The sequence below is a fragment of the Erpetoichthys calabaricus genome, chromosome 18, assembly GCF_900747795.2.
Source record: "Erpetoichthys calabaricus chromosome 18, fErpCal1.3, whole genome shotgun sequence".
NCBI lineage: Eukaryota > Metazoa > Chordata > Cladistia > Polypteriformes > Polypteridae > Erpetoichthys > Erpetoichthys calabaricus.
Window position 1 is genome coordinate 31,402,028 of NC_041411.2, and position 17,192 is coordinate 31,419,219.

General features: G+C 38.8%; 1 protein-coding gene across 1 annotated transcript in view; it reads right to left on the reverse strand.

Moving 5' to 3' along the window:
- cacna1db (calcium channel, voltage-dependent, L type, alpha 1D subunit, b) overlaps positions 1-17,192 on the reverse strand; it is a 325,356-nt gene that overhangs the window by 168,821 nt on the left and 139,343 nt on the right. Inside the window, exon 6 of the mRNA XM_051921058.1 lies at positions 15,499-15,651. Within this exon, the coding sequence (XP_051777018.1) occupies positions 15,499-15,651 (153 nt within the window). The remainder of the gene's footprint in view (positions 1-15,498; positions 15,652-17,192) is intronic.

Consider the following 17,192-nt stretch of genomic DNA (forward strand, 5'->3'; position numbering starts at 1 on the left):
GGACTTAGATGAGATCCCACTCTGTGTGCACTGATAATGTTGCTCTCCCATCAGTCCCAGTGCATTCCTGCTGCCTGATGGGACTTGTAGTCCCCATGTGAGCACTGTTTTTTGTGTTGCCACCTTCCTTTAAAATGCTTCTTCCCAATACATCATATAGTCTATATTTTAAGTTGAACCAACAGAAATGCACATGCACAATGTCATGAAAATCAATTCAGCTGTTCTGGCATGACTGTCAAACAAACATCTCATGATATTATTTATATGGATTTTTCATTCAGAAATTCACAGAACTGTGAGATTTGCATTTCTAAGTAATTTGGTTTTCTTTAATTGTACCCTACTAATTAAAATTTAGTTACTGAGTGCTGAAAGGCTACAGCTACTTCACTGTTAGGGTCAGTTTATACTTCACACTCAGAATGAGTATGTGCACTCATCATGACTGCCACGTATTTCTCAGCAGTCTTTTGATGCATCCTCTGAGCACGTCCTCAGAAACTAACGTGATGCGTGCATAAGTTGCAGTACTACCAAAAATATGGGTTGTGTGTTTGTGAAAGTTTTAGTACGTGATGTCAGCATCGTTGTTTATTATCAGCGTATGACTGCTGGTTTGCAGCTCCAACAGGACCAATCTGCGTGCTTCGGTGTTTGACGGATGGATCGATGCAGTGAAACAAATCATCAAACTTAATTGCTGACATGCAAATATCTTCATGGTACTTTCCTTCATCCATTTCTCGCATAGGCAATACAAGTGTTGCATATTCCCCATCGTAATAATTTAAAGGTATCACATACTGTCTTGACATTGTGTTTTTTTTTGCATCTCCACAACAGCATCAAAATGCAAATAATTTTACTTTTAAAATCCTTCTTCCCTCAACTCACAACACAGCAAAACCAGACGTTGTTTTCTCCCCGTGATGATTTCTCGCACTGACACATGGTGGATTCCTCCAGATTTACTTAAAGTAAGTGCGCAAGTATAGCATAGCAGCAGTGTCCTCAAGCTTGTGCGTCTCATAGCATTAAGTATATCCCCGGCCTTATACCCACTAACAAGAGTATAGTATTTAAGTATTGGTAAATCAATGCTTAAGTCACCAGAACACCTGGAAAAACTGAATAAAAATCATGAAGACAATAAAAATCTTAAAAACGGGTAAAAATAACAAAGATTACTCTATATAACCTATATACAGTACATTAGTATTTTAAATAGTCACTTAATTTTGGCATTTTTGGTTTAACAGCAACACCTAAAAACTTGAAATAACATCTTGAGTAATTCAGGTAGGAATCCAAGCGAAAGCAGATGTTAATGAGAACTTGGTCTCCAGGGTTGTGACCTCAAGTTCACTAGCATGACAGGATAAAAAGTCACCATCTTCACCAAGCTTTATCTAATCTGTGAATAAATCCTGTGAATTTCCCATTGGGATTAATAAAGTATCTATCTATCTATCTATCTATCTATCTATCTATCTATCTATCTATCTATCTATCTATCTATCTATCTATCTATCTATCTATCTATCTATCTATCTATCTATCTATCTATCTATCTATCTATCTATCTATCTATCTATCTATCTATCTATCTATCTATCTATCTATCTATCTTTAAAACTCTAATACAAACTCTGTTGCTGATATTTGTGTTTTTCTTGGTTTTGACTTCTTGCCTGATTTTGACTGATTTTTGCCTCTCGTCTTGGTTTCGGGTGCTTTATTTTTTATTTGTTTTGTCTTTTGTACACATCTCCTGGTTTGACTGTTTCTGTTTCCTGCTGAGTCAGGACAATTAAGGTCTTAAAATGTGGGAACTTGCTTATTACGACTGGCCATCTTACATGTCATGGCTGGCACAATGTCACAGGTCATATGGCATGTGCGTCGCATACCTAGAAACACCACAGCATACCAACCAGACACCCAAAATGAAGTCACCCATGAAATATAGAAACACTAAATAGTGCTGCTTACAGGCCTCATGCCACAGGGAGGTGAAGGAGCTCAAGTGAACCTGTCCTGCTCCCTTACTTTTGGATGAAAGAATTTTTGAACACTTTCCCCTACTTGTGTTTTAATAACAATTATATGTTGTCGGTGGTCACATAACTACACTGCTAATTCACCCAAATACTGACACATTAATGCAGCATAACACTCATCCATCCAGTTCACACTGACTCTCTACTATAATTAAAACTACTACCAGGAATAAAAACACCAGCTTTGGTAGATTTCAAGCAGTCGCCTGCAGTAATCTGTGTATCAGGTGTACAGTAAAGTGCACTACTATCAGTTTTATTTTAGCATTCAGCTTGTGACTCTCTACACATATATCACACAAAATTTACATTATTATTTATAAATAAATTGACAAATCTGTTAAGCTAGGTATACGCTGGAGCAAGTCAAAGATACAACCATATTATGTTTTTGCCTTTTTTTATTCCAGAAAGATTATTAATAGGATAATGAAATATAAATTTATTAAAAAGAAAGCTAACTGACTTTATAATACCAGATTTTAGTAATATGTATTCATTGTTACTTCACTGTTTATTGAGGCTGAAAGTAAAAGACTCAAACATGTCACACACCCTCGTGGAATTTCAGATGTCAGCCAAAGATTTTTTTTTTCCTGACACTGGCATTGGGTATGCATGAAAAAATGAAAAGTAACAACATGATGACTTCACCAAAGTACTGGTAAAAAAAACACAACTAATACAAATGTGATGCACAAATTAATCAAATGTTCCCGGGACTTCACTTTATCAGAGCCATTACTACCTACAAGTATACTTCACAGCATACACTACAAATCACCCAAAGCAGTCCATCTTAAAATTCAAAAGTAGACAATTTAGGATGGGACCCTAACCCTAACCCTCAGTGCTACTGTGCGGGATGGCAGAAGCTATTTCTAATAAGCTAAGCACAGGACGTAAAACTAAAATATTGTAGTGTCAGAATGGCAAAAGGTAATCAAAAGTCAGAATAATTCACAAAACTGGACAAAAACAAGAGATGTAAATTGAAGTAAGGAACAGATTTTGAAACCAATGAGTCTTTCAACAAACAAACAGAACACTGAGGCTTTTGAGTTGAATCCAACTTGGGCAAACAGGAGTGCTTCATGCTGATCTTTATACCTTTTGACTTGGTATAAAATGTACACTTCCGATTACCTTTACCTAGCATCAAGATTACAACTGTCAGCAAAAATATCTGATAGCACATTAAGAGCATGTAACATAAGTAGGAACACACTGTAACAATAAATTTAAATGTGACCATTGGAAACATGGGCATAACTGTTTAGAAAAATTAAACATGAGATAACCAATGACACTGACCCACTTCTTTTGTGTTCAGTTTTCACCAGCTCCATCCATCTTCATATGTTGCTTTCTAATATTTACAGTGATTCATTTACATGATGGGAAGGATAAAGGAAACAAAAAACGGAGCCTGGCTAGAGTGGTTCACTTTAACATTGTGCTTTCTCCACTAACCTCACCTAAGCCAACCTTTGAGTTGCTTGACACTTTTATAAGACCTCAGCCTATTTTATTAAATTGCAGTCTGACCTGAGGGTTTCATCCAGCAGGTGGTGCAATTGCTGCAATTTCCAACCATTTCCTGTTTGCCACTTTGGGCACATGGAATTGGTGTGAAATTAATAACGTCAGGTTAAAATCGAAACAATGTTTATTTTATTATTGTCCTGCTCTAAACATGCATTTGTTCATCTATAGGTATTGCTTGTAGACATTTTTAACATTAAGAGTGATAAACATTTCTTGATCTCGCCTTAAAAAAAAAATAATTTCTTGTCATGCTTGCTTGCTTGCTGGCTTGTTAACTGTACCTTAACAAAACATAGTTTTGAATACTTAATTACTGTATAGTATTATATTTTCTTTTTAAACTTTTTATTTAACTTATTAGAAGCAAGTTCCATACAAACAAGTCAAACTTTACAAAACTAAATTCAATTTAACCTCCACTCATGAGAAAGATGTTTCTTTCTGTTAACTACAAATTAATTTTAATAAATGACAAGTATATGCAATGAATTTAACTGTATTAATTTGTTGACCATAATATAGAAAATAATAGATGATTAGAATTCATTTGATTGTTTATACTAATTTATTATGACATTTTTCAAAAATGATAAAGTAGATATTTTCTTAAATATATTTTATTTAATTATATACTACTTCTGTTTCAAATTTATGGCATATTACTTGGATAGCTTGTTGGTACCCTGAAGAGACTTTTTGCCTTAAAATTCCTTACTGTATCACAAAGACATTAAATGTTGGGTTAACTGTTAACTCTAAGCTGGACCGAGGTGATGATGTGCGTGAGTGTGAAGGCAAAGCTCCAGCGTCATGTAACCGTAAGATTAGTTAAAGCAGGCTAAACAAAGGGTGCATGGATAGCTCATACATGATTAATATTTTAAAAGCACTAAAATCCTTATTTATTGATTAAAACTTACATTTATTGAATCTATGCAAATATTAATATATTGTGACATTTATTTAGTAACTATGGAACAATGACTGAGTGGTTAGAGCTGTTGCCGCACTGCTCCAGAATCCTGTGTTTGAGTTTGAGCCCGAGAACATCTGGGTAGAGTAAGTTCTGTGTTTGCATGGGCTTTTCTCTAGACACAGTGGTTCTGCTCTTAGGCTAACTTTCAACTCTGAACAGGCTTCCTATGTGTAATGGCAAGTGTGCACATGAATGTGCCTGTAATGGACTGACACTCTGCTCAGGGTTGATTCCAGCATTGTTCCCAAAACTGCCCAGATGGGAAAAGTCCTTTTTTAAAGTACAGAATTTGAACAGATGGCGAAGATGAATTAATTAATGATTGACTGGGCAGAGTGGTAGTACAATGCTTGGAACATGACTTTAACCCTGGTCAATTATTGCGTGGAGTTAATAATAATAAGTAGATAATATCCTAATATTTGTCCACATTTTCTCTAGTGGGCTCTGTTTCCTTCCAAAACCGAAAAACATGTTTAGGCTGACTGCCAAATGCCTAGAATGACTGGTCATTCACCTAGACTGGTTCCTGACTGAAATGGAAGTGACCCTAACACCCAATAACTGTGTAACAGAAAACGTGTTAACAAAATGGATGGCTGAATGCTTATGAAAGAAAAAATCAGGAGTGGTCTCCACTAGACTTTCTCATATATTTGAGGAGTAAACCACAAGACAATGATAATATTTTATACTATGTACATCAACAACAAATCAAATTAATAATACAGTGATCCCTCGCTATATCGCGCTTCGCCTTTCGCGGCTTCACTCCATCGCGGATTTTATATGTAAGCATATTTAAATATATATCACGGATTTTTTGCTGGTTCGCGGATTTTTGCGGACAATGGGTCTTTTAATTTCTGGTACATGCTTCCTCAGTTGGTTTGCCCAGTTGATTTCATACAAGGGACGCTATTGGCAGATGGCTGAGAAGCTACCCAACTTACTTTTCTCTGTCTCTCTTGCGCTGACTTTCTCTGATCCTGACGTAGGGGGATTGAGCAGGGGGGCTGTTCGCACACCTAGACGATACGGACGCTCGTCTAAAAATGCTGAAAGATTATCTTCACGTTGCTATCTTTTGTGCAGCTGCTTCCTGAAACGACATGCTGCACGGTGCTTCACATACTTAAAAGCCAAACAGCCCTATTGATTTGTTTGCTAGAGATTGTTTTCTCTATCTATGTGACATTCTGTGCTCCTGACACGCACTCCTTTGAAGAGGAAGATATGCTTGCATTCTTTTAATTGTGAGATGAAACCGTCATCTCTGTCTTGTCATGGAGCACAGTTTAAACTTTTGAAAAAGAGACAAATGTTTGTTTGCAGTGTTTGAATAACGTTCCTGTCTCTCTACAGCCTCCTGTGTTTCTGCGCAAATCTGTGACCCAAGCATGACAATATAAAAATAACCATATAAACATATGGTTTCTACTTTGCGGATTTTCTTATTTCGCGGGTGGCTCTGGAACGCAACCCCCGCGATGGAGGAGGGATTACTGTATATTGAGGAACTGTTATAAAAGTAAAGTTGAAAAAATCGGACTGCACGAATAAAAAAGAACCACTTCCAGTTAATGGAAATAGCCCAAACGTTGATAGAAATCTACATTTTCTGTAATACTTGTATGCAAAATTTGGTTGACCTAAGTGAAAGCGTACGCAAGTTATGTTTACATACACATACACAGGCATAATTCCAAAAATGGTATTTTCTGACTCAGGGAGGTGTAAAACATTGAGATTCATCAAAATCTCGAAATTGAATTTTTTGACGATTACAATAATTTCCCTATGAGAAAGTAAATTAGACTTTGGGAGGTCTAAAACATTGAGATTCATCAAAATTAAGATTACAGTACTTTCCCTATACTTCACATACGGAAAGTAATAAGAATAATGCAATGCATTTATTTATATCCTTTTTAAGCCCCTTCCATACAACAATGATTCTGTTTAGCATTCATTATTTTATAATGACTCTCACAACTAAGTAATATCACACAACACTATAAAAAGCACTCCCGGGAACAGCACAAACAAACTAAAAAATGCATCAACCAGTTCAAGGTGCTAGATAAAATGGGCACAAGGCTGGATGGAAGCAGAGCATACACACACAAAATCACCTGACAGCTTTAATGTACAGAATGGAGCAGGAGTTCCTGGAGGAAAGCCAGATGAACATCCAGAGAATACACAGCTCAGCCATAAAATGTACCAAAGGCCAAATGGTGCAAGACAGTGGCACTACTTGTACCAAACTGCAGCCCATTCTTAAAAGCGTTGGGACAGATGGGCAAGCCTGCTCTGCACAAGCACTTTGTGCACTGACGTTCATAGAAATGTCCTCGGGTAGAACCTTAGCTCAGCTTTTACTTGGAAGATACCCAAGTTCTCTTTGCTCCAGCTTCCTGAGAGTTTTACAACATAAAGTAATAAAAGACACAACTTCCTAAAATCCAGGCAGGAATTTAGGTCAGAGCAGAGCTGCATTTAAGATTTGCTAAAATTATCCTCCTTTGACAGGGCAACGTCAGCTTTCAGCCTTATTTTAAGCACTTGAAAACGCAGTCAGAGATTACACCGTCTCTGAAAAAGGAATATCAAAGGGATTAGGCTGTCTCCATAGATACTGAATGATCACTTTTCAATACAAACCCTGCTAGCCTTTTTCGCAGCTTTTGCACAATTTGCATTTTCTAGTTACAGAAGCCTGTAACGTACTGAGGCAGACTTTGACAAGAATCTCCAGGCTGTGTGGCTACAGCAAAGTTAAAACTTCATGTGTGTGTTACCGTACCGGCATCACTGGAAGAGCACAGCATCCATCTGTCAACTCTGTTATCATGCTCATCAACTACCATCTTTGCTTACTCCACTGACACAGGCTAGGGCAAGGAAGGGATGAGATAAAGGGGAAGGTCACAGGCACCTCTGTCCATGCGCCATCATGCAATTGGAACAGGATCAGCACAGATATGGGCAAAGGTTGATCGTTGGCTAATCTAAATATGAGAGACTTCAGCTTCCTCACACTGGGATCCAAGTACAATGAAGATATGTGTTTGAAAAGTTTAGTCTGTGCCCTTGCATGCATGTGTTTTTTAGGCAGTCTTTTAACTCCGTAAGAAAAGCTCAAATAGTAAATAAGCAAGACAGAAAACAAGCAGCATCAGGGTCTCTGGTGCAACAACACATTGGATTATTGCTCGGGTCCATTTTTCTTCTGACTAAAATGATGTAATGCAGGAATTCTCAACCTTTTTTTCGTGGCGTACCACCCCCAGGAATTAATATTTTCATGTACCACCTTTTTTTTTTTTTCCCTGGTCTTAAGAGTTCAAGACTTAACAGTTTAGGTAAAACTAAATGTGACATTTCTTTGCACCCCTCCAAAACCACATGGGATGGGGTTAACTAGGTATTACAGATTTTGTGATTATGTGTCTTGTAATTTTTTTTTATGTATACCTTATGTTTTTTAGTTCATTATTTTTCATAATGTCAACAATTGTGTGGTTTGATATGAAATAAAAACTAAAAAGCCTACATTTTCTATACTTTTGTTTGACAACCTGTAGCCACTGGGGACCCCGGTTTAGAGCTTGAATTTTATGTGAGACAGAAAGTGGGGATTTCCTACAGGGTAACAACAAGTGGGGGATTTCCATGTAGGGTTTATAAACAACTAGGGGGCTCCGCCCCCTGCTCTCTTCGCTCGCCAACCCCTGGTGTTGGGAATGACAAAGAGCGTGATGTATGAATGAGATATAGAATAGTGTGACGGTGTAGATGATGCAAATAGAAAGCAAACAATAAAGTGTGTGGCACAGTGTAAAGGTTTATTGGAAAATTTCTTTGTACACGCCGTTTAAGTGTAAAAGGTAATTCCAGGTCAGAACTTGTAAGGTCAATGAAGATGGTCATTATCGTGATCAGAGTCAACTTTGTCAGAGCTTAGAAAGAGTTGTGTCTCTCCAGGAAGTAATGGAATGAATTGGGTATTTATGTTTTCCTCATTAATATTTTTTGGACCCAATATAGTGCGTTGTGTTAAAAGGGGCATTTGGTCTAATGAGATTGCTGTTCCAAATCTCTCTGTAACTAAGTCGTCGCAGATAAAGGCTTGAGGAATTGTAATAATATGTGGCTGAAGTCCATCTGTATTGGTGAGTGTACCATCTCTCAGTTGTAATAAGCAATTGTTATGATCTGGTTCTGGACATCGTATCTTTTTTACTAACTGTATCTTTTGAAAGCAATGCCAATTGTCTGCGTATTTTAAGGTGCACTGAACAATAGCTGAGTGCATGGAATCTGGAAGAATAGCTAAGCACTGTCTAAAATCTCCTCCTAATAAAAGTACCTTTCCTCCAAATCGAATATTATTATTCATAAACGTTTGTAGAAGTTTATGAATGGTGTTGAGTAAGTGACTTTATGCCATTGTACATTCATCAATAAACAACATTTTTTGAAGACGGATGTCACGTGCAGTGCCACTGTTAATGTTCATAGTGGATTCCGATTTGTAGGATCTAATGCAGTTGATAAAGATTTCACTTTCAGGTACATCGTCAGTTAGAATCTTCTGTAGATATTCAGTATATGAATGTAAAGAAGGCAGTCTAATTTGACCCTTTTGACAACAACGTCTAAATGTATTACTTGTATTGCCAGTTGTTTCTTCAGGGAAGTGAACTGAATGACAATGATTGCAAATGACATTCATTAATCCGAATGAATCTTCCCGGTGTATGTTTTGCTTGTGCCGTTTGAGAGGCGCGTTGTTGCATATGTAGTATTTGGGACGTGTTGTTTTGGAGCTGTAATCGATTTGCCTGTGCTGTGTGAGACGCCCGTTGTAGCCTTCCTTGCCGTTAATGTATGTCTGAGACGGGAGGTGTTTCGTTTTGAATCCATGCCTGTTGCGATGCAGCACTTTGATTGATAGTTTGCGTCATGTGGATCTAGGATGTAGATTTGTGCATATTTGCGTTGTTGATTTGTTTCAGGGTGCACTGTTCCAATGCGATGCAGTATTTGTGCACATATGGGAAAGCAGTATGGGCCATTGCCTTTTGGTGGCCTGATATTTACTAAAAGCAAATGAACTATTGTAGGATCTAACGCAGTTCATAAAGTTTTTACTTTTAGGTACATCGTTAGTTAGAAGCTTTAGTGGAGCTTTGCGTTTTTGGAGTCGAGACATTTTTTCTTTTAGAAATATGGATAAGTAATAAGGAGTATTGCACTCACTGTTAATATGGAGACTTTTCTGCGGTTGAACGGTTAATAGTGCCTTATTGTAATAAGATCCACCTATGCTGCATAGCCGTCTATTTTGTTGTTTCTTTCGTGTTCGTGTGTTTGTTCCTGTTATCCTTTCCTTTTCGTTATGTACCCGTGACCGTGTATTCATGACTTGTTTCTTTCTCAGCATCCGAAATATGGATAAGTAATAAGAAGGGTCGCAGTCACTGTTAATATGTTTCCTTTTCTGCAGTTGAACGGTTAATAGTGCTTTATTGTAAGGAGATCCACCAATGCTGACACCTATGCTGTCTAGTGTGAAGGTGCTGACGTTCACTTTAGAATATGTGGCTTTGGGTGTGACTTCTTATGGATGTGGGTGGGGGGGGGGGGGGGAGGGGGATTGTTGAGGATTGTTGTCGCGCGAGCGTCTTCTTTCTTTTTGTGTTCCTGTGTCTTGTTGAATCCCCCTCTTTGTGTGTGTCCCGTCCCTCGCTTGTAGGGTCTGTGGGGTGGTTTTGTGTTCTTTTTTTTGTGTTCCATGGGCTTGTTGAATCCCCCTCTTGGTGTGTGTCCCGTCCGGTGCCTAAAGGGGGGGGGGGGGGTGCCTTGCTGTTGTGCGCGAGCCTCTTTTTTTTTTTTTTTTTTTCGGGTCTAGTTTCGTGTGCAATGTGTTTCGTGCTTTTCCTGCGTTTGACTTTGCGCCTCATTTCTCCTTTTTGTATGTGCTCACTCCTTTTTTCTGTGGTCTTGTCCGCCACTCGCGGCCCCTTATCCGCCTTTGTCGCCCTCTTTTCTCCGCCTTTCTCCGACTCTCGCGGACTCTTTTTGCGCCTGCGCCTCTCGCGGCCCCTCATCCGCCTCTCTCGCCCTCTTTTGTCCGCCTTTCTCGACTCCTCAGCCGACTCTCGCGGACTCTTTTTGCGCCTGCGCAGTACGTCTTTTTGTAGCTACGGCCCATGGCCGGATGTGCCTGCGTCCATCATCCGGTTTAGCATTCTCGGTTAGTAATATGGATGATATGATCATTGTGGACAACCCAACCGATTTTACTAAGTTTATTCACTTAATGTTAACTGAAAAATAAACACTGCTTCAAACGAATACTAACAAAAATTATACAGTGGAACCTCGAGATACGAGTTTAATTCGTTCCAGCGCTGAGCTCGTATAGCGAATTTCTCATATCTAGAACAAACTTCCCCATTGAAAATAATGGAAATCCAGTTAATCCGTTCCGCACCCCCAAAAATATCAACATAAAAACCAATTTTCCTAACAAATAACACTGATAAATAATATATACTGTAGTTTACCTTTAATAAATAACACTGGTAAACACTAGTAACACTAGTGGCAGCACTATCTGAGGCAACAATCTTCTTGATGGGCATCGTGGAATAATTATTTTCACGTTAAATGCAAAAAAAACAATAAAATCACAAGTGCACGCCACGGGAGAACAAGGAACACTGAGTGAGCTGATGGGCGGGCAGCGTCAGCTTGGTTGAATCCCCGAGTCGAGGCGGATCGGGAAACGCGTCATGCATACCCACAGCCTTGCTCGTGGCTCGTTACGAGAGCCAATGCTCATATTTAGATCCGAATTTTTCGCTCATACTTTCCTCAGATCTTGAATTTCTCGTATACAGAGGTGATCGTATCTCGAGGTTCCACTGTATATTATTGTGTCATTGCCACACCAATTAGAGAGTACCTTTATATCTTTAAAGCTGCTTTTATAACAGGACTGTTAGAAAATCACTTTGTCAGGTTTGTGACATTTTCTGCAGTGAGACTATATTGGTGTATGGAGGAATCTTTACCTGGTTAACTGACACTAATGGACCAGTCAATTAACACAAATGTAGGATGTGACAGACTCCTGATGGCTTAATTTTCCAAATATTTCCTTCATTTTTAAGATTTGTCACGACTTCAAAGCTACCTCTGTGAATAAAATGAATTATTATTAAATCAAACATGTCAATTTAAGAGTATTATTTTTGAATTTCTGTAAAACATACTTTGGTTAGATGGCTTGCAAACAGAGCAATCTGTAATGCTGTAATGTATATGTCTATGTACTAAGAATTTGTCACAGAACTAAGTAGCAATAATTACTCATAACTGGAGGCCGCATCCAATTCACTCCAGTTACCAGTGAAATATGTTTCATTTATGATTTCACCATGTCTGGCACATTTCTTACAATATTAAACATAAGTTTGATTTCAAAGATACAACAAAAAACATAAATATAGTCTTAACCTAATCTATTAAATATTCTGTTCTAGCAGTTTTATAAACTGCATGTCTCCAGGGTGGGCACTCCATCCAACAGTGCCTGCCATGTGGCTAGTGCAGCCAGGAGAGGCTCCCCTCCCAACAATCCTGACCTGGATAAGTTGGTTATAAAATGGATGTTCATTACACTCAGTTGATGAATGTGAAGCCTCCATTCATTTATCAGGGTTATGTATGGTGCTCTTTTAAAAAGCGATTAACTTGGCCTTCATTTCAACTCCCTGATTCAGATGTGCCACATTACAATTTAAAATGATTGCAACAGATAGCTGATTGGTCACATCATTGCACTCTGCAAGCAGACACAAATCAGGTATTTTTATATTTCTGAATCAATTCCACACCCAGACGAAAGTGTTAATAATTAAAGGTGTTTTTGCCTTGAAAAGAGAGCAGCATTTATATGCTACTTAAGGTGTAACTGCAAATGCCTCTCTTTCTCTTACACACAATGGGGTTTTCTCTCACTGTCTCTTTACCTCTTCCTCTCCATCTCCATCTCTTTGCCTTCGTTCCTTCATTCACAATTCCTGCTCCCAACTTTTTTTTTGTATTTCTTCATGTATTATGTTGTAACAAATACCATAAGTCGAGAACCACTGGTCTAGTGGGATGGCACTGGACTTAAAAACCTAAGGCTGCTGGTTCAACACACACTACTTATTTATAGCGTGGTTTGAGCAAGTAACTTAATATGCCTATGCTTTGAATATTAAAATGACATAAAGAACGAAATAATATTTCTGCAGTCCTAAATTATTTTGGGCCAGTTTTCACATTAATATGTTTTTCAATGCTATAATTCTGTGTGTTTTAGAAATTCTCAAGCAATTGTTTCAGCTTCTTTTTGTTCATAACTGTTCCCATTTTGGATTTTCTGGAGTAAAGTGTCATATTTTGTACTGATTTTTTTATTAATTTTTATTTTCAAATTATACATATAAAATGGAATGTCTGTCTGAATTATCCCTATACAATTAATTGTACACTCTTTGAATAATCTGGTCCCAGTTTTACAAAGTTGCTCTCTAGGATAGGATAGGTAAGGTTAGGGTTAGGTAAGACAGGAAAAGACCTGATAAGATGGACTACTTTGGAACTCAAATTTCTGACCCTGGGGGTCCTAGTGTTTTTTCATGTATGCTACAGTTTGCACACCAGTGCCACCTGCTGGCTCAGAGCATGTGAAACATCTGAATAGACTGAATTCAGACTAGCAGACAAAATGACCAGAGTTTAACATGACTTACCCAGACAATGCTGCGTGCTGCTTTTATCTACTGTAATATGAAATGGGGGATTGTGTGCTTTTGCAGGGGGGTGTTTGGTGAGGCTTGACCAAAAGTGGAAGTTCAGTGCAACACAAAGGAGAATCTTAGGGTTGCTGTTTAACACCTGCTTTGAAGGTTTTTCTTTATAATGAACTGTCCACATTGAACTAAGAAAATATGACAGCGTTCATGGTTACAAGCAAGCAAGGAGTTACTGCAATTCTGGATCCAGTTTTACCTAAAAAGAACAAATTCTTGACTCACGAGAGCAGAGACATTGATAGACAGGCATTGTGGTCAACACTTTGGACAGCTACCAATAACAACAGGGACACTATTTAAAAAACTCATAAACCTTTGCTTTCATTCGTTAAACCATTTGACAAATACGCCTGGGCAACGCTGGGTACTTTGGCTAGTTATTAATTAAATAAATTGTGCCATATCTGTTGCCATTTTGAGTATGATGCCATGTCGGTTCCTACGGAGCATGACTAAGTAAATGACATTAACTGGTTTTGCAGATATCCTCGATGAAACCATCCTTTTTGCGAGTGTGTAACTCAAGTGCCTTCTTACTACGATTCTTTGATTAGCATTCTGGTAATAATGAACAGCAGGACAGATTTCTGCTTTTGACTTTGGCTTTGATTAACGTTTCCTTATTTCTCTATCAACTTTTTCCTTATGTAAGGCATCAGAATAACTGTGCTTTAAGGCACCCCTGAATATTTGTGTTTGTGTCAGGACTGCAACTTACCTATGAACCACTCAAAACTGAATTAACTTTGGTTCAGTTACTAGCATTGATAAATGTAATTAGCCTCATAATTCAAAGCAAAATTAATCCAGTAGATTTTGCTCTTCAGAGATAACTTTGCTTATTTTTTCACACACCTTCAATGCAATTTTGGAGCGAGGTTATATATGAAGATATTTTCAAGATGTTAAATAAAATAAACAAAATAGTGGCCTGCAATATATTATTGCTAAAATCACAGTTTTGTGCTGGGAAGGTTATGTACTGGAGACATCATTGTGTTTTATGACCATGTCTCGTCGATGTTACTCTTTTTGTGTTTTTATAAAGTTCATCACTAAAGGTGTTGTATAGTGTAATGGAAACGGCGGCATCAGCGAGCCCCAAACCCCAGCACAAACATACTGGCACAGTCCTGGGTTCAAATAATGGAATGTTTATTACCAAATGCCTCCAAAGTAGCACAAACACAGGTTTTCTTTTCTCTAGAAATCAATCCTCCTTACAGTTTCTTTCCTCTCACTACCGCACTGCCCTCTCCTGGTTGAGTGTTGCCTTCCTTCCTCCCATCTCTGTCTGGATAAGGGAGTGCGGTCCATTTTATTGAGGACCCAGGACTACTTCCAGTGCCAGGGCCATTCTGACTCTGGGTCTTACAGAAGTTCCATGAATTGGGGAGCGCATCTCCCTGCAGTGCCCCCGTGCGGCACCCACAAACACCAACAGGACTGTGCTGCTGGACTACAACTCCCAGCATTCCCCGCCGATTCTCAAATGGGCACCGATATGGAGGGCTGCTGCCATCTAACACATGGGGGAATTTAAATAACCCTCTGCAACAGTCCTTTACTGTCTTTTTTTTCTCCCAGCCAGGGAAGGTGTTAGGTACATATCCGGTCGGCATGCCTTTCTGTTTGTCTGGGCCTCCCATCTGGGTAAGGGACTTTCCTGACTTCCTGCCAGGATGCCTGTAACATCCTGTGTGCCTCCTACAATAGCCTAACTCCTAATTACTCCAAATCACACTTCAGGGTTATGATGGCCTTTAGTTTGGGTGTCTTCAGCTACCTCAGCATTATGTTATCGGGGTGGAGCTCACTGCTTGTATCACCACTACTGAATGCCACTACAGCGTAGACACAGTGCTGGATTAACAGTGGAGATTATAGAGACTGTTTCCACAAGTAAAAACCATATCTGTCAGTGGTGGGTATGTGGGGTCATTTTAAGCAAAATTACTTTGTTGTGAAAGGATATGTTGCCCTAATAACACTTCTAAAATTACCCAGGTGCTATTCCTCTAACACTTACCTGTGCCGGGAAAGTAGCATGTTGTGTGCATTTTTCCAATAAAAAGTTCAAGTCCTATAATGGCATAGATTATGATGACAAATAAAACCAACAGGGCGATGTGGAGAAGAGGTACCATGGCTTTTATAATGGAATTCAAGACAACTTGTAAACCTGCAAGAGAGAAACAGATTAGAATTTTGCATCTGATGGGTGAGGACTGTGCACCCTTTTAAGAGAAATGCTCAAGGACCTCAGTGGAATCAAGCTAACGAAGACAGTGCCTAACATGGTACAATGTCACAAGGTGTGATAATTGCATCATCAGCTGAATCACTTCCATCTTGTCATCTTTATGCCCATCCCTCCCTAAACAAAGTGTTTTATGTACCAAACCATTTTTGTATAATCATTTACTCATTCTTCAGTACATCTTGTACATTCATTTATCCATACAAAAATCTATCATTCAGAATTACTATATATCCATTAGTATGTGTATACATCAAACCTTTTGTATGTAAATATGTCTGTTTTAGGATTCCTAGTAGTCCCAGGTACCACCAAGGGCCAACAGAATAAATGAAATGCTGACAGTGGGCAAAAGATCTTACAGTAATAGGGAGTGCCAAGGACGTTAAAAGTCAGGAGAACAGCAATAAGAACAGGGCAGCTACTAATTTAGCAGATTTAACCTAAGTCGAATCAGAAAGCTTGTTACAGTATATGTGGCCACCTATTACTGTATGTACTACAGTGGGCAGATTACTTGGGGTTACCTGACCCTTTAAAAATACACTGAGGCTCAGGACTGCAGGGACACCCCACCCCGAAAGGTGGAGTTTTTTAAGCTGGACAATTCTAAGTGTTCCACAGAACTTACCAGAGTGACTGGCAAAAGTGACCAGAAATAATAATTAGCCAGAGCTTATAATCCCCTTCCAGTTCAGGGCCTATTGAACTTGAAGCTGGATGGTGAGAAGGACAAGGATTCAATTCAATGAATCCAATAGTAGTTGACGGCAAGAAAAGGAATGTGCTACAGGAAGACTTAAAAGATTTAAAAGTTTGATAAGTGTTTTAGTAACCCAGCCAGACAGTGGTGCAGAGTCTAATTTTCAGACACAATGAAGCAAACAGTGTTTTGTTTACTTATGTTTTCCTCCTTGTGTTAGTCTCCTCATAAGTTGTTTAAGAAAACGCTCTTTTTATACCACTTGGTCTCCTTGGTGTATATTCTGGACTCGGTAAACGGCTCAAGATCATCCCCTACTAAGCACACCACACATTCATAAGACCATAAACTATTCTGCCCATCTATTCTTTGTTATGCCCAACTATTTGCAATAACTATTATTTCTTTAGTCATCTATGTGGCTGTTGGAACAGGCCTCAGTTCCTCAACCTCTAAAACTCGATCAAAAAGGTTCAATAAATAAATGGATGGATGAATGAATATATTCAGCAAACAAGCTTTAATTAAATATACCAGATCAGTCGATTCCCGGGTTAACGATGATCGCCACCAGTACTGTTCGCCAACAGGGTGCTGGCGGAAATTGGGCTACTGTTGGTCAAAGGAGAAGAAGAGGAGAGAGATGTGTCCGGAGGCAGGAGGAGAGGAGGAAGGTAAAGAGAGTGGAACTGAGGGTAGGAACTTTGAATGTTGGCAGTATGACTGGTAAGGGGAGAGAGTTAGCAGATATGATGGAGAA